The sequence below is a fragment of the Mytilus galloprovincialis genome, chromosome 4, assembly GCF_965363235.1.
Source record: "Mytilus galloprovincialis chromosome 4, xbMytGall1.hap1.1, whole genome shotgun sequence".
NCBI lineage: Eukaryota > Metazoa > Mollusca > Bivalvia > Mytilida > Mytilidae > Mytilus > Mytilus galloprovincialis.
In genome coordinates, this window is record NC_134841.1 from 69,986,769 (window position 1) to 70,009,970 (window position 23,202).

At 31.1% G+C, this 23,202-nt stretch overlaps 1 protein-coding gene across 1 annotated transcript; it reads left to right on the plus strand.

Annotated features, from left to right (window-relative positions):
* Positions 1–147: 147 nt before the first annotated feature.
* On the plus strand, positions 148–20,638 carry LOC143072837 (retinol dehydrogenase 11-like). Its single transcript, XM_076247946.1, has 7 exons — positions 148–255; positions 2,537–2,697; positions 3,301–3,540; positions 4,257–4,346; positions 5,817–5,999; positions 15,398–15,507; positions 16,959–20,638. Exons 2-7 carry the CDS (start codon positions 2,559–2,561, stop codon positions 17,145–17,147), a joined length of 951 nt encoding a protein of 316 aa, XP_076104061.1. The 5' UTR covers positions 148–255; positions 2,537–2,558; the 3' UTR covers positions 17,148–20,638.
* The last annotated feature ends 2,564 nt before the right edge of the window (positions 20,639–23,202 follow it).

Here is a 23,202-nt window from a genome sequence, read left to right on the forward strand (position 1 = left end):
TATATATTGAAATATTAACATTCTTTAGTGTTTTATTCATTTGATCATTTATTTGTATCCTATAATAATCAGGTAAATTTTAATCAACCTTTTAAAGTTGGTGAAAGTACCGTTGTCTTAATTTTCTTTATGTTTACATTTTATCATTTGATGTTGTAAGTGGCAATTTAACCTATTACCAAAAAGCTGGTTACAGAAAGAATTTCTCATTGCCTTTAAAGGAAAAGACAAGATATTCATTTAAATTCTTAATTTGTAGGTAGTTTTGAAAGTTAAATGAAATAAAAATTGTATTGAGATAAAAAGTTCGTGATTTTCAAACGTTGCCATTAACTATGAAACTAAACTGCTGAACCCTTGTTTATAATGCCTTATTTTATGTAATTATATATAAATGTACATTTTCATTTAATTTATACACATATAATAGAGGATTAGTGTATAAAATTTACCTGATACATGGGGGATGGTCTTTTCACCACCGCACACTACCGAACACCCTAAAAACCACCAACCACTGAAAAACCGTGATATTATACAATAAAACGATTAAATAAATTAAATTACAGATATTTTAATGAATTTTTAGATTTTATGAGCATCATATTTATGTTAAAATCGATAATCATTATCAGGAAAAACATCTCTGGATTCATCACTTTCCCGTTTCCGGATTACATTGTGTGCGTTATTAAAATAGTATATTCATAATTAGTTATCAGTTCAAGTATCCTCGATCTCTATTCATCGGTTAGATTTTGATATTTGTCTCTTTCCTTATTATTGGAACAAATATTTTATAGAACAGATAGAAGAAGAAAAAAATGGAAAAACATTTATTTAAGGTGTCCATGGAGCTCTGTGGAGTTCAAAAAGTAGGGTGTTAAAGACTTCCTTTCTTTTTTTCTGTAGATATTTTGACTCCTAATCTTCTGATTGTTGAATTAATAACTTCAATATTATATTTAAGTCACATTTATAACAATAAAAGACAAAATAATAAACTTTTGGGGTGTTTGGTGGTGTGTGGTGGTGTTCGGTGGTGAAAAGACCTACAGGATACAATGTGGCACATAGTTGCCAAAGACCTGGACCCTTTGGAAATATCAATTTTATGGAAAATTGTATTGTAAGCGCTCTGATCATGTGAACAATTTTTACCCGAATATTTATGAAACTTATATCATAGGTTTGTATCAGCAATGTCTTAAATGAATTCAAAAATCAGTGTCAATCAATTACTTTTAAAAGAGTTCTGCCCATTAGACACATTCATCATATGGAAAATTGCATTGTAAGTGCTCTTGCATGGAAGATTTTTGCCAAATTAATATCAAATTCATATCAAAGGTATGTCACAGCAATTTCTCAGCCAATTTTTTAATGAAATTCTCTTTGAAATAATAAATTAAACATATCAGAAATTGCTATTAAAAGTCTTCATCATGTTCATTACTGGAGTTATATCATTTTTTTTTAAAATATATTCCCTAAAGAACAACATCTTTATTTATTTTAGTTATTGCCCTTGGATAGAACAACAATGCAAGGGACATTAAAACCCTGTTCTATTATTGAATTTTGTTTATCAAATAAGAAAATAAACCAGTTTCACCTCCAAAATGTGACAAAGGGAAATAACTCCAATTCTAATTATATTTCATCAAAAACTATGAATAAGATTAAAGTCACATTTTTATTTTTGTCTTCTTCTTCTCTTGACTACATTGCTATAACAGAGTGTTTACTTCTCTGTCTTTGTTGCGTAACCCACGAACTTTAACCTGACGTACGGATGACATGTTAGTAAAGATCTTCTATTGTAATGTCATTCTATTATATTGTTGTTTCTCTATGTCAATGTGGCTACTGCAATACAATTATACAGCTTACAACTTTGGTTTCCTTCACAATAGTTTTCTTTACTTTTCATGAAGTTTAAGAACAAAAACTATAGGGCCAATGAATACATGTACTTACATGTACTATTATTTCTTTTAGGTAATGCCTATCTATATTATTATATATTAAAGCTTCCAGTGAACAATTTTATAGGGTTGCCCAGTTTTTACAACCAAGCTACAGTTTTTTTAAGTAGTAAAGTTGTTTGTTAAGTTCTTAAAATACAAGATAGAACACTGATTTCAAAATAATACACAGTACAGGAAAATTATTGTAATTTTATAAATATTATAGGAATTTATCATATACTGATATAAGAGCAATCATGTATTCTAAATTTACTATTTAAATATTTAGAATATTTAATTTACTATTCAATTTAATTGATATTTGGTGTTTAAAGAAACTTTCAGCCCCTGTGGCAATATGGTTGGGCTAGTCTTTATTATTGGAGGAAGCTGGAGTAACCAGAAAAAAACAACTGACCTTCAACCCAAAAACTGGCAGTTCTTGTAAATTTATCTTCAAGTTATAACATGTACCTGCCACCAGCAGTTTTTGAATTTGATATTTTGTTTTACAGTGTTTTTTTGCATAGTCAGTTAAATTAATGTTGGAATTCTTTTTCTTGTAGCATTATCTCCCTTTTAAAGGTGATGGATTATTCCATGTGGATTGTGACCATAAGTACAGTATTACTTGTGGTATATATTATTGTCCAGCTACTGAAGGGTAAATGCAACAGTACAGCATCACTAGAAGGGAAAACAATAATTGTAACTGGAGCTAACACAGGTGAGCATTAGAAAAACTTTTGATATTCCATACAAATTTTAGGCAATATAATAATCTATGATGGAATGAAATTAAGCAAGCAAAATATATGCTTCTATTCTTAAGGTGCAATCTGACATGTAGTAATATGTCATCCTTTTTGAAAATTTTGGTAATAAACAGACATCTTAAAATAAAATAATTTTAGGGTACCAAAGTTTGTTATATTTGTACTGAAGCTTCTGAGCACAATTACTTCAAAACAGATTGTTTTATTGATTCAAATTAGGCCACAATTAAAAATATATACCCAAAGGTTGAGACAGTGGGTAGGTAGGTAGGCATTTTCTTTTAGTTTTTCAAAAAGAGAAATTGAAGTATTGGGTGTTTATTAGTCTTCATGCCTATCTGATTAAAAAAAAACTTCTTCAATAAAAGAATTTGAGTAGGCAGCTTTTTTCTGGGTAGGTAGTGTTTGGGCAAACAAACCTATTCTTTTTTATGGCCTTATATGAGCATTATATTGTTAATTATGAATGTTTAAACTGCTTAGTTTATCTTTTGTTGTCATATATGTTACACAAACAATAAACACTTTTAAGGAAATAATGGTTTTAAATTTAGGTATAGGATATGAAACAGCCCTAAGTTTTGCCAGACGTAATGGACGTGTGATTCTTGCATGTAGAAGCAGAGAAAGGGCAGAGGCAGCTTGTAAAACAATTAAAGAAACCTCAGGAAACCAAAATGTATTTGTGAAGATTATAGATCTCAGTATAATGGCATCTGTAAGAAAGTTTGCTGAAGATTTTACAGAAGAAGAGAAAAGATTGGATATTCTGGTAAACAATGCAGCAGTTTCAGGTATGTCATACATTGTATGTCTAGATGGTTTACAGTGATTGGGGAGAAGACTCTTACAATAAAATTGTTCGGTTGAACAGGGTCAGTTTCAAAAACAAAATTACTGTTTGATATCATATGCAAATAATCTAAGCGACATCTTGTGAAATCGTGAATACACTGTAAGAAAAAAATGTGGCGGAAGAAGAAAAAAATAATAAGAATAATAATCAGAACAAAATTAATAGGTCTTTCCACAGAAAAGTGGAAAGACCTAAATAAAAACTCAGTTTTTTTATAAAAATATCTCTGGACTGGGTAGCCTAAACATTGCTTAACATTAAATGTTGTTTTTTAAGTATTTATTAAATAACAAGGAAGGGAATGTTGCCATATATTTAAATCTTGAAGGGTTACACTTTAAATGTTTAGATTTGAAGTACAATGTACATGTAAGTGCACAAAATACAAAGAAAACTACAATAAAATCTATTAAAGGAGATGCTGTATAAACAACATGAAAATCATCAAAATTTAATGTTGATTTATATGCTATTGAAAATAAGGTATAACTTACAGTAGAAGAGCTTTTTATTTGAGTGTCGTTCTAAAACTGAAAAAAATCATATCACTGAGAGTTCTTATTGTTAAAGTTTCTTTATAGAAGGCTTAAATAGAAATTGATTAAATCAAATCTTAAACATGACATAGCAAGATATTTTTTTTTAAATTAATAGGCATGAAGAAAACCATGACAGAAGAAGGTTTGGAATATAGTTATGCAACTAACTATCTTGGGCCATTCTTATTGACTAACTTGTTATTAGGTAAGATTTGTATGAGGACACCTAATAGTATATGTATATATTGATATATATGTAAAAGTTAAATCTATGTACAGTCTCAGATCTGTGTATTGTGAAGTCATGACATTCAAACAGTGTAGCACTTAGTCCAGCCTCAAATCTGTGTCCTTTCCTATATATCTGTGTCCTGTGATGCCATAAATACTGTAAAAGCAGAAATTTTCGTGGAGGATTTATATTCGTTTATTTCGTGGAAAGAATATATCCAAGATATTTAAACTTTAGAAAATTTAAACCTACATATAATATCACTTCGATTTATTTGAAACCACGTAATTAAATCCCCATGAAATATTATTTAGAGAAAAAACACGAATTTTAATCCCACGAAAATGTTTCTACAGTATTAAAGAAATACAGTTTGTTAGGCCACGGTTTTTTAATTTGATGGTTTACGGATTTTCCCCATGAAAAAGTCGGGTCGGTCGGTCGGGAAAAAAAAAAGAAAAAAAATCATCTTTGAAGACAGAAAAATACGCAAAATCAATATATATTTCACCTTTCTAACAATATGTTCGTTATGCTATTTTATCATCATTTCTTAAATTTTAGTTCGATGAAATATTATTGCTCAACTGTTATAAACATCGCATGACATTGTCTAATAATTTACAGTAAAAAAAGGGGGGGTGCACGGTCAAAGACGAAATTAAATCGTCATTTCAGAAACAAGAAAAATAAATTCGCGTAGCTCTTTATTAATTCCAGAAAACTTGGTGAAAAATGATCTTCAAGCACGAAAACTGATAAAGAAAAAAATGTAAAAACGTCGTACGAAAATAAGTTTCAACACACGTGTTAAAAACCTAATAGACTCGTCCACTGGAAAACGAGATTATCGGGTTAATCTGTTGTCTCGCATTCCCGTTTTTTATCCAAATGGACGATAATTTTTTTATTATCTATGAAACAAGACAATTCCAAATGATTTGTTAATATTCAGTACTTCAACTTGATGCCTTTACCCTGTCCACATTTGGACAAGTCTAATTCTATGAGATGATGCATCTTACGGACTGATGACAAATAAGGGAAACGAACTTATTGTGTAATTGGTTTTAAACACAAGTTTCGTTCCGCAATATTATTTGCGCAAACGACATTTCAAGGTCAGTTATAATTGATTTGTCTATTCTTAGAAACGTAAACTGGAAGTTTTATTTTTTCACAACAGAAAGTGTTATCAATTTTGTTAGTGACTAATGCATTTCATTTCATAAAAAAAAATTATTTAATTATTTTTCAGGGATAATGCATTTGTTAGGGTCGGCGGGAATAAAAAAGCATGAAAAGTCAATTTTATTTTTATTCTGGAAATCGGAAAAATCGGGTCGGCGGATCCGTAAACCAACAAATTAAAAAATCCTGGCCTTAAATAAAAAACCAGATTTGATTTACAATTTTTGATAAATTGTTTTCATTACATTTTAGATTTGATGAAAAAGACTCCAAACAGCAGAATAGTGAATGTTTCATCTATAGTGAATATGTTTGGGAATGTCAGCTTTGATACCTTGAATGGTGAAAAGTACAGCATTGCTGGGACATACTACGATACCAAGTTGTTAAATATAATGTTTACCAAAGAGCTAGCAAGAAAATTACAGGGAACTAGTAAGTATTGATGTATCTCTCAAAGTTTAATAATATAACAAAAAATTAATGAAATCGAAACCTATCCATTTATATGTTTTATTGCCTGAGTTTTAAAGAATAAAGAATTTTGTATTTTCTTAACTTCAAACACTTCTGTTGTACATTCTTGATTCTTAGCAGTTTACTAAATGATTAGAAGAAATTAATTTCTATTATCATTTGTGTAAAATTTCATAGAAAGATCTCCCTTGTGAGAGAAAATTACCATATTTATTTTGTTTTTGTTGTAATATTTTATCTTAAATTTTGCAGTTACATTATAAATCAGTCAGGATCCTACTTCGTCAAAATTATCTCCCCATTACGCCAGTTCATTTTCACAATCGTAGAAACGGAAACCATTGTAGGGATGACGTGCTACCAATTTTGCTCTTGGAAACCGATAAATTTATCCATATTGCACCATTACGATCCTTATATGTCAGTTGTATTTTTAAAGACAAATGTATCAACTAGCTAATGAGCATCAGTTAATAATCTTGTCTGCATTGATTCAACTTAAGGTGGCTCGGCCCTTTACCAATGCGCATATTTTAACGCATGTTTCTTACGACGAGTGCCTTGGAAACGGTCGCTTTAAGGGGTCTTCTCAAAAATAGCTTTGACGACCTTTGAACGCGGGCGTGTATGAAAGCACCCTTGACGATGTAAACAAGTGAGGCTAAACGTTCTTCAAAACAGGAAATACGAACGGTCAGAAATTCACAGTGCTTTCTTCATTTTTCGCATAAAAGTCTAAAAGGAGAAAAATATACATGATTTAAGCATAACATTAAAAAAAAAGAATATATAAATACTGACAAAGTCATATGTATGACGTCGACGGTATTTGGTGCCGCTTCGCTCCCAAAACGCATTCTCATCTTACACAGTCGCCTCTTGGGTCCGTTCGTACCATATTTTGAATTCACTTAAATACCGGTTAAATTAAATGATGTCTTGGATATTTATTTTTGAAAATGTTTTGCCAATGACGCAATGATTAACTGTAAACAAATGATACCGATGTAAACAACTTCATGTCATCGTACAGCTTTCAAAAACAGGTAAACTTGTGACCCGTATCAGAGACATATCGTCGCTGGGCTTCTAAAATGTTGTAAATTACAAATTTTTCAAGAAAAAAATTTCTCACTAACAGGCTTTGAAAATTTTGGCAAAATGCATGCTTCCAAAATGTCGTATGTAAACTTGAACATTTTTGTAAATAGCAGTGAAATAAAAACGTTGACACTTCTGGATTACCCAAGAACTTAAATTATTTTCACAGAAATAAAGAAATGTACAATTACTTTTTTCCCAAAACCATTCTACAACGATTTTCAAGTTTTCATACAACATTTTGGAAGCAAACTTTACAAACAACTGACATTGGCAATTTTGTAATATGTCTTATTTCACACATTTTGATTGGTCTAACTGTATGCTATTTTGTGATAACAAAGATTTCCTCCCGCCCAGACCATTGGTGTCAAAAAGTGTTTTTAGCTAAAAAAGTCATATACGACATTTTAGAAGCCCAGCGACGATATATGTGTATATGTCTCTGCCCGTATAGTATGGTTTAAAAACATCGGGGCGGGTTTGTTTTCATGCTATGATCCGTTTGGCGTTTTATAACAGTTTGTTTCTGTCATAAATATGTTTAAAACTTGAAATATCTTTATTTCCAAGTATTTTTAGGAGTTTTTTCCCCCGAGTATGCAATTTATTTTTCCACTGCAAAATTTTGATAATTATAGTTATACCAAAACAAATTTGAACATGCCAATTTTCTAACAGACTTAATACTTAACATTTTCATTTAAAGATTTGTTTACCTGCACGAAAATCATCTGATAATTTTTCTCGTATCACAATTCCATGATTTCCGGAACACTAGACTAAGTCCTATAATCTAAGACATCGGGGCCAATGTTTTCTATTTTTATGATACTTTTCTATTATTTATTTTGTGAATTGTTATTTTGTTGATTTGCAATTTTCTGTTGTATCTATCAATATGTCAACCGAGTTCATATTAAAAAAAAAGAAATATCAGCATTAAAACTAAAATAATTGAATCAGAGCACTGAATGTCATTAAAATAGACAAATGGATCCAGCAACTTTTCTATTTCACTAAAATCATTATTTGTTTTCCTGCAGAAATAAAAAGACACTTCAATAATTTGCTGTTTTCCGCCTTTTCGTGAAGATGAAAATTGATCAATCGGGCGGATCCAGCCATTTTGAAAGGGGGTTCCCAACCCAGGACAAAAAGGGGGTGTTCCAACTATATTTCCCCATTCAAAGGCATTGATCGTCCAAAAAAGGGGGGAACCCGGAACCCTTCCCCTGGATCCATCACTGTCAAAAGTAACCGGGACTGGCCTAGTATTCCGACCTTATATATCGGGCTATGATATAATCCCTAAATACTGCATGCTTTGCGGAGAACCGCAAAATTTTTGGTTTCACCATGTCGGGATTTTGCTAGGACATGCCTAGCGTGCCGGGCAGTCTCAAACACTACTAAAGACTTTATATATAAAAAAATCTATACTACTACTAGGTTCAGGAAAAGTTTGGAATGTAATTTAAAAACTACGCCCTGTATACACAAGAACGCTATATTAGCCGGTGATGTTGGCAAACTTTAACTTCTATCTTAATTTTTGACATGCTTTTTTAAAAGGTAAGCTAATAAGGAAAGTTCTTGATTAAAACAAATGATCACAAATATAGTTGAGTGATGTCAATGCGGCAAAAAATGTGAATGACAATGTTGTTTGTGAACACCGATTTGATCTTACCGTGGCAAAGAAATGCATAACTAATCATCGATCTATGTGTGATGATAAAAGGAGATAATGTTTTTTTTATTTATAATATTGAATTTTAAATATGAACTTTGGTGGATAGTTGTTTCATTGGCAATCATACCACATCTGCTTTTTTTCATATCGTATGGTTAACATAGAAATATGACTAATCTGACAGATGACCCCTTGATTATACAGGGTGTTCAAATAGCTGGCTGTATACATACGAAGCCTCGTAGGGTAAAAAGGGGGAATTTTGCCTATACATGTACCAAGCGTAATTGTCCATTCATTTTTTTTTTTATGGCAGTCCATATATCTAGCTCCCGTCTTACTTTGCATAACTTTCATAATTGATACTTATCTGCATGTTCTCATCCGTATTATGCTTGAAATACTTGCCAGTGATCATTCAGTATGCACAACTTTAATTTTCATTATGTGCAGTCATATAAAAAAACGTAATTTCCCGGGGACTTTTATTTGTTTGACTATGTGGTATATCAGTTTATAGTAATTGTTGAAGTCCGTACGGGAACATAATTGTTATCTTCTATGTAAATTGGTCTCTGGTGAAGAGTTGCCTCATAAACAATGATACCCCATTTCCTAATTTTATACCCTACGCAAGGAAGTGGCGCAGGGTATAACATTTTTTGACCCGTCCGTCCGTCCATCAGCCAGTCTATCAGTCCTGTTTCTTGTCATCACAACTCCTCTCAAACCGCCCAACAAAATTTCATGAAACCTTTTTAGATAATAAGGACATACTATGCAGATGTGCATATCGACAGGAAATTACGATTCAAACTTTTTCTAGGAGTTATGCCCCTTTGAACTTATTTGCTTCAATATACTACTGCAAGTTTGTCATCGCATCGCCTCTCAAACCGCACAATAGAATTTTATTAAACCTTTTTAGATATTAAGGACATACTATTTAGATATACATATTTTTTTTCTAGGAGTAAGGCCCCTTTGAACTTATTTGCTCCAGTATACTACTGCAAGCAGCTTGTCATCGAAACTCCTCTGAAACCACACAACAGAATTTCATGAAACTTTGTAGATAATAAGGACATACTATGTAGATGTGCATATCGACAGGAAATTATCGTGATTTAATTTTTTTTTCTTATACCATTTTTTTTTCTTAGTTATTTTATTTCTCTAGTGGCAATGTGGCGACTGACTGCCAAAGCGGGGCTGGCTTCAGTTATTTGCAATATAATCCACCAATGAGCCCCATCCTATGTTGGACTCTGTAACAATCATCCCATCAACCAAATATTTTGAAACATATTTAGAATTCAAGAAACAGACAAGTCCATGAAAATGAGGTTAAGTTCAGATAAATCCTGCAAGACAGACATATTTGTTATTCATTTATTATTTTGTACATAAATCACCCATTAGTTTTCTCATTTGAAATGTTTTATATTGTTCATTTGTCATTTCGAGACCTTTAAAACCAACTATGCAGAATATGTTTTACTCATTGTTGAAGTCCATATGGTGACCTACAGGTATAGTTATTTCTGTGTTATTTGGTCTCTTGTGTCTCATTTACAATCATATCACATCCTCTTATTTGATATTTTAATTTGTTATAATACATTTAATAATCATTTTATAGACCAAATATACATGAAGATGACCTACTGATTACACAATATAGCATATTAAAAGAGGACTTACTGTTGACCAATGAACCATACAAATGATTATGTGGTCAATGACAATTGCCAGACAGAATTGTAAATTATTTCACCCAAATAGTTTATCTACTACATGTAGTTATTAGTATTTATTATTCTTGAGTATATGTCCGACATGTTGACGACGGACAGTCAATGGTATACCATAATATGTCCTGAAAACTGGCGTAAAAAAAAAAGGCTCAACTAAATCAAATTTTTGAAACATGATTGATTTTATTCCTCTAATAGCTATGAGATCAAATTTATAAAACATCTATTAATATAATTAATTTCAATGTACTAGTATACATGTAAGAATTGTTGCCATTTATACATCATGTACATGTACAATCATTAGCTGATCAGCTCTATATTTTCTTTATTTTTTATTCTCCTTCACTGTTTTTTTTATAAGAGTAGACTCATATATATGATCTGTATTCATCATTGGGACAGGTAGCTATATATAAAGGTGAAGTAGATCCTTTTGATTTGATTTTTTTAAAGGATTTTGACAGCACTAAAGCATATACATGTAGTTCCAATTTATAGTTGATCTTAGCTCCTTAAGTGGATTGTGGCAACACATATTGCATATATACATGTAGAATGTTGTTCTTAAGTTTCAGCACTTTACGCATAGTTTCCGGTTGCAAGACTAGAATATGATACTGGCTTCTCATGAAATTCTGTCAGTACTTTGCCAATAGTTTCCAAGTAAAGTTGAACATTCCAAGCTCACTCCTTCCATTTGCAATGTACATGTACAAATGTACTTGCAGCCTGAAATTAAATATCAAGAGTAATTCTGTCAGAAAATCAACAATTATTGACATTCAAAAGCATATAGATGTAGACTAGTTCATAATCGTAATGTGTCCATGGAACACAGATGAGCAGCCGCTTGCATATAAAGGATGAAAAGGGTGACACCACCCAAATTTGTACTTGATCTGAGTGTTGTTGTAGTAAGCATTGCATATAAGTTTCAGAACATTTGGATGAAGTAAACTTGTGTTAAAGAAAGGAACAAAATTTCAGCATTTTTTTAATTTGTAAAGGGGCATAACTCTAGAAAAGTAAAAGCGACCCCACCAAAAATTCAAACTTCATGTTTGTTTGTTGGTACAAAGTAGTAAGCATATATATATGCATTAATTGTGTATTAGTTTCATAACATTGGTATAGGCAAACTGAAGTTAGAGAACAGAAACCAAATTTGGGAGGTACATGCAAGTTTGATAAGACTGACAATGCAAGGGTAACCTTAAAAGAACTAAAATGGTCTAAATTAATATGTGTTTATTTGATAATAGGTTCGTTTTCATTTATTTTTGTTTTCCCTTGAGAACACATAAAATATTTTTTTTAAATTTAATTTGGTTGAATATACATGTATATCGAATTTCTGAACAGAAAATAATGAAAATGAGACACATAAAAAATATAACCAAAAAATAAACCTGTGATAATACTGCTTCTATACACCTTATCACTATTTGTCTGCCATTACTGGATATCACACAGGTTCCCGTAAAATTTTGAAGTCATAAAACAAAATATCTGACACCACAGTGGAAAAGTGATTGTTGTTGACGTCAAAAGTTCAAGCGGCCGGGTCAGCCGGGATTAGCGATAAGGTGTATTGGTACCAGGATGTTTAAAATCAATCCAAAATATTTTTTTTATTTAAATGTATACACCTATAGTTGGTTTAATGTCTGTGTCATTTTGGTTTTTTGTGGATAGTTGTCTCATTGGCAATCGTACCACATCTTCTTTTTTATATTATATACAATATATATGAACAGCTAAAAATCTCAAGTAACAAATACTTATGGCCACATTCTGTACATGTTTAACCCTGATACTTCTATTACTAGACCTTAAGACATTTTTGTATACCTAACAGAATTAGGGGGGGGGGGGTTAATGGTAAACAAATTGTGATTGATCAAGATGAATCCTTCGATAAGATGTATTGCCTCCTACTGTAGGGTTTATCATTTACAAATTAGGCCAATTATATCATATTCTCAAGAAAATAAACAAGTCAATCAAACCCCAGACTTTAATAGAGGGGTGGACCGGGGTAAGGAGACAGGGGAATGAGGGATCAGAGAAAAGGGGGTATCTTTCAAATATATTTTGTCTTGGGGCAAGGAGATGGAAGAATTGAAGTAAAAAGGGGGGATTTTACGGTAAAATGGGAAGGGAAATATAGTTGGGGTCAAGGAGTAGAAACTGTCCCGAGGGAAGTTATGGGGTACCCCACATACAACATATGACCCTAGTCCGAGATTTCTCTGAGGTCAAACGGTTGTTTTGCCAGACAAGCTTGGGCTAATCTCGGACTAATATGAACCTAACTTGGCTACGAAATTAGATATTAAAAATGATGTTTAAAAAAGACTAATTCATTGACACTAACGGTAGCGTAAAAATGACAGTAGATGTCATCCCTTCCTCTTCGGCCGTTTGCACACGGATATTTTGCAAAACTGGCCAGACATGTTTACAACTTGTCTGTAAAAGGTAAAATAAACACATAAATAAGATACCAGCTATAACGATCTATAACATTAAACATGGAACAGAAATTGAGCCCGTGCAAGGTTTCAGCCGCAGTGAATTTTCAACAATAGCGAGTATTTTGAGACAACCCCCAAGTTTGTATTTTTCGTTCTACTGATAACATTTGGCTGCCTAATATATCGAAATCTATGTTTTCTTATGTAATAACTCTACCTTCATCGTTGTATATTCGCCACAATGTCTGTTATGTATGTACATGGTCGTATTCATCAATATAGTATGCTGCTCGGCAATAGCGACCTTGAAATTCCTCTGGTACTATAATGGCGCCAAATTAGAGGGAAGCAACTCGCGCCAGACAAAATTACCGTATTTCACCAAAATAATCAAAATTTCACTTTTTGATAACAAACAGTAATACGATAACCACATTTCTATTCAGCCATCGTTTATTGATATAATTACAAACATTATTTTATTAAAGCCATCAATAAAGAATTCACAATTAAGTAATTAATGGAGTGCATTGAAATCAGACCTTATGGGGTAGAGGGGTTAAACAAAAGCTCGTAACTTTTTTAAAAGCCTGGTGACCCCCATTTTATTTTACCTTAAAATGTTCGAAAAGTTCATAGCTTTGACATATCTGTTTTTTAAAAAAATCTACCGGGGAAATTTTACGAAAAATCGATTAAACCAATATTTTTTGCCTTAAACTAAAATTAGAAAATGCAAAATTTAGACATTAATCTGAAAATAAAAGGATTTTTAAGTCAAAAACAACCAACGGAAAGGTTTACATTTCAAATTCTAACGTTTTTTCACATAAAAATCATACTGACTTGGTTTTAAAAGTCTTTGAATTTGATGTAACGGTTATTGTTGGAAGGGTGGGCATGTTTGGAAATAGGGTCAAAATCGCACATTTCGCTTCAATTTGAGGAGAAAACGAGCCTGGTGACCCCCTTTTTTCTTTGCATTTTTGGATTCAGCATAAAAAAATCTACAGAATATGTGAAAATAAAAAAATTCTACCGGGGGTCACTATTGGGGTGAGCCACCTTAAAACTATTGTCTGATCGGTTGTCAGGTGAAATTTTCGAAAATTCATAAATTTAAAAAAAATTCTATAAAATAAATATTTCGTGGAAGGGCAGACTAGATTTTTTTAGTGTATGAAGACTATAAACTCTAGTTATCACACACAAAAAATTGGAATTTTTCGAAGATATACATTTTCATCATCCAACTTGAAAGACTGTCGTCAAGTACTTTCAGTTAAAAAATAGCTATTCGAACACACCTTCTCTGTTTTTGTGACTCATTAGATAGGTATTTCACTTGACCTATATATTTCATCTTTTAGTACTGCGATTGTTTTGTGTTATAACGTCAACCTGTAGCTTTAATGTATAAAAATGATAGAATTTGAAGCGAGACGATGTATGAAATATTCTTGCTTTGTACGATATCAAGACAAAATACTCAACTCAAACACGCCCTAACATAAAACGGTGCACTCGATTTTCTCTTTTCGATACAATTGTTACCCATTTTTGGAATTTTTTCTTCAGTCACATAATGGAAGGGCAGACACGAAAATTACTGAAGTAATAGATTGATATGGTTTCCGTCCGTGGTAATTTTTTCAAAAAAATCGGAGGTTATGCATTTTTGTCATCCAACTTGATAGATACCCATGTCGTCGACTTGATATCTAATTGTTCTGCTTAACTATGAACTAGATAAATTGAAAACTTATGCAAATGGTGTTTTTGAAATAAAACACCTCGTAATTGAGAAGAAAATTGCAATTTTGTTTGTTTCTATTAACTTTTAAAAATTTTGTCACTATAGTAAACAATACAGTAAACATTTATCGCCTTCTCTAACAAAGAGCTTCGATTCTTTTGTTCTATTTCAACCTGGTTTCCGACTGAAATGTGTTACAGTGAACATTAAATTCAATCCAATAATTTATTTTGAGACCTCAGTGAATTAGTGGTCCAAGTAGTTCAACATCTGTGTTACTAGCCTGTCAACACTGAATTTGTGAGTTCAAACTCCACATATGGCAGGTGTATTCAACTTCAACATTACACTATTGTCAGTTTCCTTGCTGGAGGTTGGTTGTCTCTCTAAGCACTCCAGTTCACAAATAGCCATTGTGTTGAAAGTAGTGTTAAACACCAAAAAACAAGCAAACAAATCATTTATTTATGAAATATTATGTTCTGTACTTGTGTAAATGTTTTCACAGTCTTGAGGAAACACATTAGAAATTTTGCATTAGTTAAATTAATTTAATCCTATTTTAGGTGTGACAACATCTTGTCTCCATCCTGGGTCAGTTAGAACAGAACTTCTTAGAAATATTCCTGTGTTTGTAAGAGTACCATTTCAAATAATGGGACTCCTGTTTTTCAAGGTAAGTAGAGTGTTATATAATATTAACATTTAGTTTAAACATATCAGAATAACTGCTTTAGAGCATTTGTCTTGATTGCGGAATGCATTGCAACCACCAGTCATCCCAATTTTACACTATGGTGTATATGTTTGTTGTATGTCTTTTCCTTTGTCTTTTCTTTTGTTTTTTTTTGTGGGAGAGGAGGGGGGGTCATCATGAAGACTAACCCAAAGTTTGGAAACCAAATGAAGTATAGATATTTGAGGGTATATAAAGGTAGCACAACTCTGCTTGAAGTTAATATTTTTCTATAGAAAATATAAAAATTTATAAAGTGGGAGATTAGGCTAACTATATGTAATCAATAAATCATGCAATCTAAAATTGATTGACCAGAATTGACAGCTTGTTTGTTCTCTCTGGGCGCTCCATCTTCCTCCATTAATAAATTTGTCATAACAAAATAGTCAATAGTGTCCAACAATAAACATAAATAGTATTATTCAATATGAAACTTTTAAATTATTGACTTTATGAGTAAGATTGTTGGTTAAATTATATTTATTTGCTTCATTGAAAACCCAACAAAATTTCTATTCTTAACAAATAAAGAACCATAACTCTTGACCATTGAATATCCTAATTTGAATTTGATGGTCTGTGGCATCTTATAAACGTATAAAAGAAAATATAATGTATTTGATTTCTTTCTACAAAAGTTTCAATGTTGCTTTGATCATTTATCGAAACCAAAAGTTGAACAAACAGACATCTGAAAGGGTTTTACAAATTTACTTGTTTCCCTTCTTTAAGAGACAATCTGTTTTATAAGATACCCCACAAGTCTCAAGGGTTGTCAAGGCCAAAACAGCTGAACTCAAATATGTACTAGGACTAACAGATAGGTTTTCATATGACATATTTTGATTTATTTCCCTTGACCTCCATTTTTGAAGGAGTAAACGGTTGATTTTCTTATTTGATAAAAGATTCTTACTAGATCATAGAGATGAATCTTGCATTTTAAAAAAAATACATCATTATGACAAAAGGGAAGTAAGTCTTGCTCAAATTGTTTCATTCAAAACCTACATGAATCTATACATAAAATGGCCGGTTAACTGTGGAGGATCAAGGGGGTGGAGTGAGGTGTTGAAACCCCCTATTATTTGACAATCAATGATTTTGATTGGAAACATATGGTTGGAACCCCTTTATCCTGGGTTTAAACCCCCCTTTTGAAAATGGCTAGATCCACCACTGGTTAATAACACTGAAGAAGCTTATGTAATTTAAATTAGTACATCTCATACTTGAGATATTCAAAGTGACATGTTCTTGTGAATTTTTACTTCCTGTCTTCCTGGCATGTATTAAACAATGATAGCATTATGTTTGCTTTTATTCATTCAAAAATCAACGTATTTGCTTTTCTTTTATCAATTTTATAACTAATTTAATATTTACAGACTTGTGAGGAAGGTGCCCAGACTACTATATACTGTGCCATCAGTGAGGATCTACAGGGGGTGTCAGGACATTATTATATGGATTGTAAAGACTATGAAAACACTATTTGGATAAGTAAACAAGCTTATGATGAAGGTTTATGTAAAAAGATTTGGGAAGTCTCTGAGAGATTAACTGAATCAAAATGACTATAGGAAAGTATCTTTGTGTACAGAGTTGTAGGATTGCTCAATGTAACATTCAAATCAAAATGTTTTAATCAGGTTGTGAAATTTACAAAAAAATCAAATGTGCCTTTATCTTATCTTTATTATGACCATGTTTAGATCTTGCCATACAGTGTGGTTAATTGACCATCATTGATGACTACGATGCCGTATAGATGTTTATTTTGATCTTATTTTTGTTGGTTTGCTGTCTTATTAATATATACAATGCATCCCAATGTATTCATGTGATGGGAGTCAGTCATGGAACAGGACTAAAAAAATTGAAAAAGAAAAAAAAAGATTTTTTTTTCTCACCATGAAAAATTGTTAATCATGTAAGATAATGTAGAATTTTTTGTAAAGTAGATCAAATTGTTGTACATGTAATCAAATAGTAGCTCCAAGGTTCTCAGCAATGAACAAACTAACAGTACATTTGAGGATGTCAATGTATGAATACAGAAAACAAGTATAATTTTGTTCTGTACTAACTAAGCAAAGAAGGTCCTTTAACGAAAAGTATGATAAGAACTGTTACTGAATTTAATGTGCCCTTAATATTGAAAATTTGGTCAAATATACTTGAGCCTTTAAAATTTATGTTGATTTTATTGATAAATGAAATGATGATGTTATCTGAACACAAAATTGCAGAAAGTCAAATTTACATCACAATTTAAGTCATAAACAGGTTTAAATTGATATATTTGACCTTAAATGACAATTTTACACTCATTTTGGCAAAATTAAAGATGAGGCAACCCTTACCCAAATAGTACAGTTTACTAGCATTAACATTTTTGTAAGATTATTTGTAGTAAAAAAATTTTTTGGAAAAGGTGACTGTGTTGGTTGTATTTTAATATTAATGACAAGTTCTTATGAGTCATGTTGGCAGATTTTGTGTTTGCTTTAAATACAAGAAGTTTGAATCAAAATACAAATATGTAAGACATAATTCAAATGTAAATACTGACATTTTACAAACTAATGAATATCAGAATATATAATAGATTTATAAACTTTGAGTTTTCTTCTTCAAATCCAGGGTGCAAGTAAGTGACCTTATCATATCTTCTCCTTTGGAGTCAAGATTACTCATACATAACTCAATTTTCCTGTGGAAAGTGGTTGATTCTATCAGCCACTTCAGCTTATCCAACCAATAAAAATTGAATGCCAAGCAATAGCAAATAGTGCTGAAAACGGCATTAAACACCAACAATTAATCATAAATCACTTCAGTAATAAATGATTAGCGGTTGTAGAAATTAGTTTGTTTTTTTTGTGTGAAAAAACATGACACCAAAGTAAATCATTTCGTGTATGTTAGCATGTTATAACAGCTAGTCTACATATTTATGCATTTTTATGATAAGAAATTTATTTCTAGTCAGTGCCTTTAAAATATTTTTTATTAAAGAATTGAAATACAAATTGTTTATATTCATATACATGGTATTTTTAGTAGATTTATATTTGAAATGTTGTATTAAAAAGTTAATATTTATATTTAAGAATATTTTTTAAAAGATAATTGTGATATATATGAAGAAATCCATTGTTACCTATACTTATGTCTTTTCAGTCAGCAAATACATTTTATGAATACAGATTTAAATTTTAACTCACATACTTTTCACTAAATGTTAATTATTTTAATTGTTAGTTGATAAACAAGCATTCTTGCCTAGATTATCGAAGAATATGTTGGGTTTGCTCAGGTTGCAAAATACCAGTATGAGCTTTTGCCATCAATTAGTGTCCCTTTTCAAAGATGTTCTTCTCTCGTTAAAGATAGAACAAAAGGTATTGTCCAAAATTTTGAAAATTATAGATTGAAGATACAGAAAATATGATGGGGGAACAAATATTTAGAATGTTGAGATCTATCTCCTTTCCATTAAAAATTAAATTATCAGACCACACTTTATAGACATTCTAAAGGCCCCATCAATCAATAAGTGGAAAGCCTTTACTGTGTCCCTGTCTGTCATCAGCTTCAATGAATGCTTTTTTTGTAAGCTAAATAGGACATTATCACACCTACACCTTCCAAATCCTTCAGTAATTTATAGTTGAAAAGCTTTTCCTGTTTAATTTTTATAATATTCTTAAACACTTTAATGTTTATTAAGGATTGTTTTGCTTCAAACAATTATATGCCATCTTTATATGTATGACTGAAGTGAAACCCATGACAAATTAATATATATTAATTGTAAAGAAATATTATGTATTGGCTGTTTGAAGTGTTGCAAGCCTTATTTAATTGATTGAAATGATTGTCATTATATCATGTATATGTTTACTGTGATTTTGTGCAAGCTTTAATTTTTATTTTAATTATTTATGATTTATTATTATTATAATATTAATTATTTATTTTATTTAATATTAAACATGTTGTTTTATACATATATTATATTATATATATATATATTATTGCTGTTTTAGAGTGTTATTTTAGTATTATACAGAAGCATTCCATTAAAGCATGATTGAACAGTTTATTTCTGTAGGTTGTTCCGTATATGACAGGGTATATCATTGGTGCTATTATTAAACATTACAACACAAATGAAAAGGAATGCCACCAATCATGAACACATTGTAAATTTTATCAAAAGAAAACTTAAAATTTTGGATGATTTAATTTTTAAACATGTTGGGGTGGCTGTAGCAGACTATTTGTACAATCATTAACATTCTATCAAAGATAATTTGATTACTTGATAATTAAAAGCCAACATCAATCAGTTGTTAGGAAAAAATATAGATTTTTCAAAATCTGTTTTTGTATTTTAAAAATAACCCATACTTGCCAATGTACTAACTGCTTTGAAGGGACCTCCGTCTTTTTCTTTCTAAAATCAGATATATCCCTTTTTGGGTGTGTCATTTGCACAGGAGGTCAAAATATCCATCTTTGACAAAAAGTATAATTTTAAGTGCCATGTTATGTGTTTGATTTTCTCTTTTTGGCAAAAACATGGCTCATTTTTATAGTAAAAGGAAACCCTTGTTCATCAATAATGGTCTTCAACTAATAAGTAGTAATGTTCATGTATAAAAAATTTGATCTTATCATTTTGTTCTGGATATTAAAATACACACATAATCTCCTCCACTAATTGAAGCTGGAGAAATATTATATTTCCATTTTGTAACACCAAAGGGCAGTTGTCAGGTATGCAATCACGAAAACTTTATTCATGATTTTAAACTATTAAAACATGTAGATTATTGACAAAAAGTTTTTGTTTATCATTTCATTTTGGAGTGTGAGTTCGGTTTAAGTTTTGTTTAGAATATTGTTTTCATTTCTTCTGACCTGTGAATAAATGTCATTTCTTTTGCATGACATTATTAAAGAGTAAGTACATGGTTGATGCTTTGTTTTATAATATCATACACATTATCTAGTCTGTATTGAATATTGTAAATTTCAAATTAAATCTCTTATATGACATTGTGTTATTATCTCAATTAAGAATTACAGAATACAAGTTATAGATTTTTAAAGCAAAGATGATTAGCCAAATTGGTTTTGAGTATATCTATAAATTCAGCAAAGTTGTAAACTATGAACAAAAACACTATTTTAGGTAGGCTAACATTAACAATTTCAAAGTACCGTTATAGTTTTCTTTACAAAACACCTTTAAAATAATAGAATAAAAACATTTTCAGGTTAAATTATCTGTTTTATGACCCAGAGGGTAGTCATTTTTCTGGGTTTTTTTTGCCTCTGGAGCCTCACTTTTTGCTAAATTATTCTACTTTTTCTGTGAATATGGAATATTCAGTACATCTTTAGGGTAGAACACACTATCATTTTTATTGAGGTATTTTGTATTTCAAGTGTTTTTTATGCCACGTTCACAAAAAAACACATTCATGTGTTACAGCTTACTTTTTTGGGCTCTTGTGATTTCACCAGTTTGTGTTTGTTACGTTGATTTGTCTTCTCAATGGATTTATATAAGATTTGAACATCAGTGAACTGCAGGTGTCCTAATTTACCAAAGTAAAATATGGATATAGATCATCATGATTCTCTGTCATTGTACCCTGTGGTTGTATGTTTGTCTGATATAGCATATAGGTACAATCTAAGCACATTATACTTGGAAATTAGAATAGTTGAGAGGAGTATATGTCAGTCTGACATGTCATGTAGGCATGACCTCAATTTGAGATTGCAATGGTCAGGTTAACTATAGGGGATGATACCAAGTTTGAACAATGAAAACCTTCAGTGGAAGGAAAACAGACAATGCAATGACCATAAGAACATCAAATAACAATCATCAAAACACTACACAGAGAGCTAAAAAAATTATCCAAATTTTAGAAAAACAATTGATAATAGTATAAAGTCAAAACTATTTTTAAACATTAGCTCAGTAAAATTATCAAAGATCTGCTCAAATTACATGCTGAATTGTTGAAAGTAAGAAAGTTCTTTTCCAAAACCATTAGTAATATAAAATATAAATATCCTATAAAGAAAGTATTGATTGATCGTTTGTTGTATTTTTTTTATTTATTTATTTTTTTGTGTGTGCACTTCTATACAAAGTTACAAATTGAGCCTTTAACCAATTGGTATAATTGCGTTTGTTCTATAAAATATTGGTTATTTTACATTGTCTATATAACGGACGCTATCACGAGTTGGTTGACTGTTATGGAATATCTGTTAGACAGCTGACTTCTGATAACTCTAATTGTTATCAGAAATTTTTATGTATCAATATTTGCATCCATATTTAAGTTTTATCATCACCCCTCTGGTCACTGTAAGACTAACTGGTATCTGTAATAACTAAAAGTGCAGTGCAACATATCTGTTTACATTGAGGACATATAAATTAAGCAGTTTATGATACATGTATGAGTATGCACTGCAAAGTGGCTCGACCGTGATGGATGGAAAGAAAACAGATACTAGGGAATAAGGAAAATTGGCTGTGACAATACTTTTGCCAAAGAGTTCTTTTAGAAATTTTTCTTCATATTATGATAAAAGCATGTATTAGAAGGATGCTTCTTAAATGACATTTGAATATTACTATATAAATTAGAACTTGAAGCTGCAAGGAGTCTGTATCGCTGAGATTGCATTTACTAAATGTTTGAACAATGCAAAGAGGAGTGCTGAATGAAAAACATTATGGGCAAAATAAAAAGAATTGTCTTGAATAATATTTTAGCTTGACAAATTTCTGTACATCTATCAAAATTTTGAATATAAAATCCGCTTCTAAAAGTGGGTTAAGTGTAATTTCAGAGAAATAAATGCAGTAAATATTAAAAAATTTAAATTCCGAATTCCAAGGGAAATTATTTAAAACGGAAAGTCCCATATTAAATGGCAAAATCAAAAGCTCAAAAACATCAAACGAATGGAAAACTTTCATATACCTGACTTTGTACAGATATTTCCTCATGTAGAAAATGGTGAATTAGACCTGTTTTTAGCTCACCTGGCCTAAAGCGCAAGTGAGCCTTTCCCATCACTCTGCGTCCAGCGTCCGGCGTTGTTGTCCGTCGTCGTTAACTTTAACTAAAATCTCCTCTGAAACTACTGGGCCAAATTAAACCAAACTTGGCCACAATCATCATTGGGGTATCTAGTTTAAAAAATGTGTGGTGTGACCCTGCCAACCAACCAAGATGGCCGCCATGGCTAAACATAGAACATAGGGGTAAAATGTAGATTTTGGCTTATAACTCTAAAACCAAAGCATTTAGAGCAAATCTGACACGAAGATATATTGTTTATCAGGTCAAGATCTATCTGCCCTGAAATTTTCAGACAAAACGGACAACCTGTTGTTGAGTTGCTGCCCCTGAATTAGTAATTTTAAGGAAATTTTGCAGTTTTTGCTTATTATCTTGAATATTATTATAGATAGAGATAAACTGTAAACAGCAATAATGTTCAGCAAAGTAAGATCTACAAATAAGTCGACATGACCAAAATTGTCAGTTGAGCCATTAAGGAGTTATTGTCCTTTATAGTCAA

Bases quoted from the DNA above. Each gene is read 5' to 3' on its own strand.
- LOC143072837 (XM_076247946.1), top strand. From the start codon at position 2,559: ATGGATTATTCCATGTGGATTGTGACCATAAGTACAGTATTACTTGTG. The intron at 4,347-5,816 runs GTAAGATTTGTA...ATTACATTTTAG, and splicing joins ATTGACTAACTTGTTATTAG to ATTTGATGAAAAAGACTCCA. The intron at 15,508-16,958 runs GTAAGTAGAGTG...TAATATTTACAG, and splicing joins TGGGACTCCTGTTTTTCAAG to ACTTGTGAGGAAGGTGCCCA.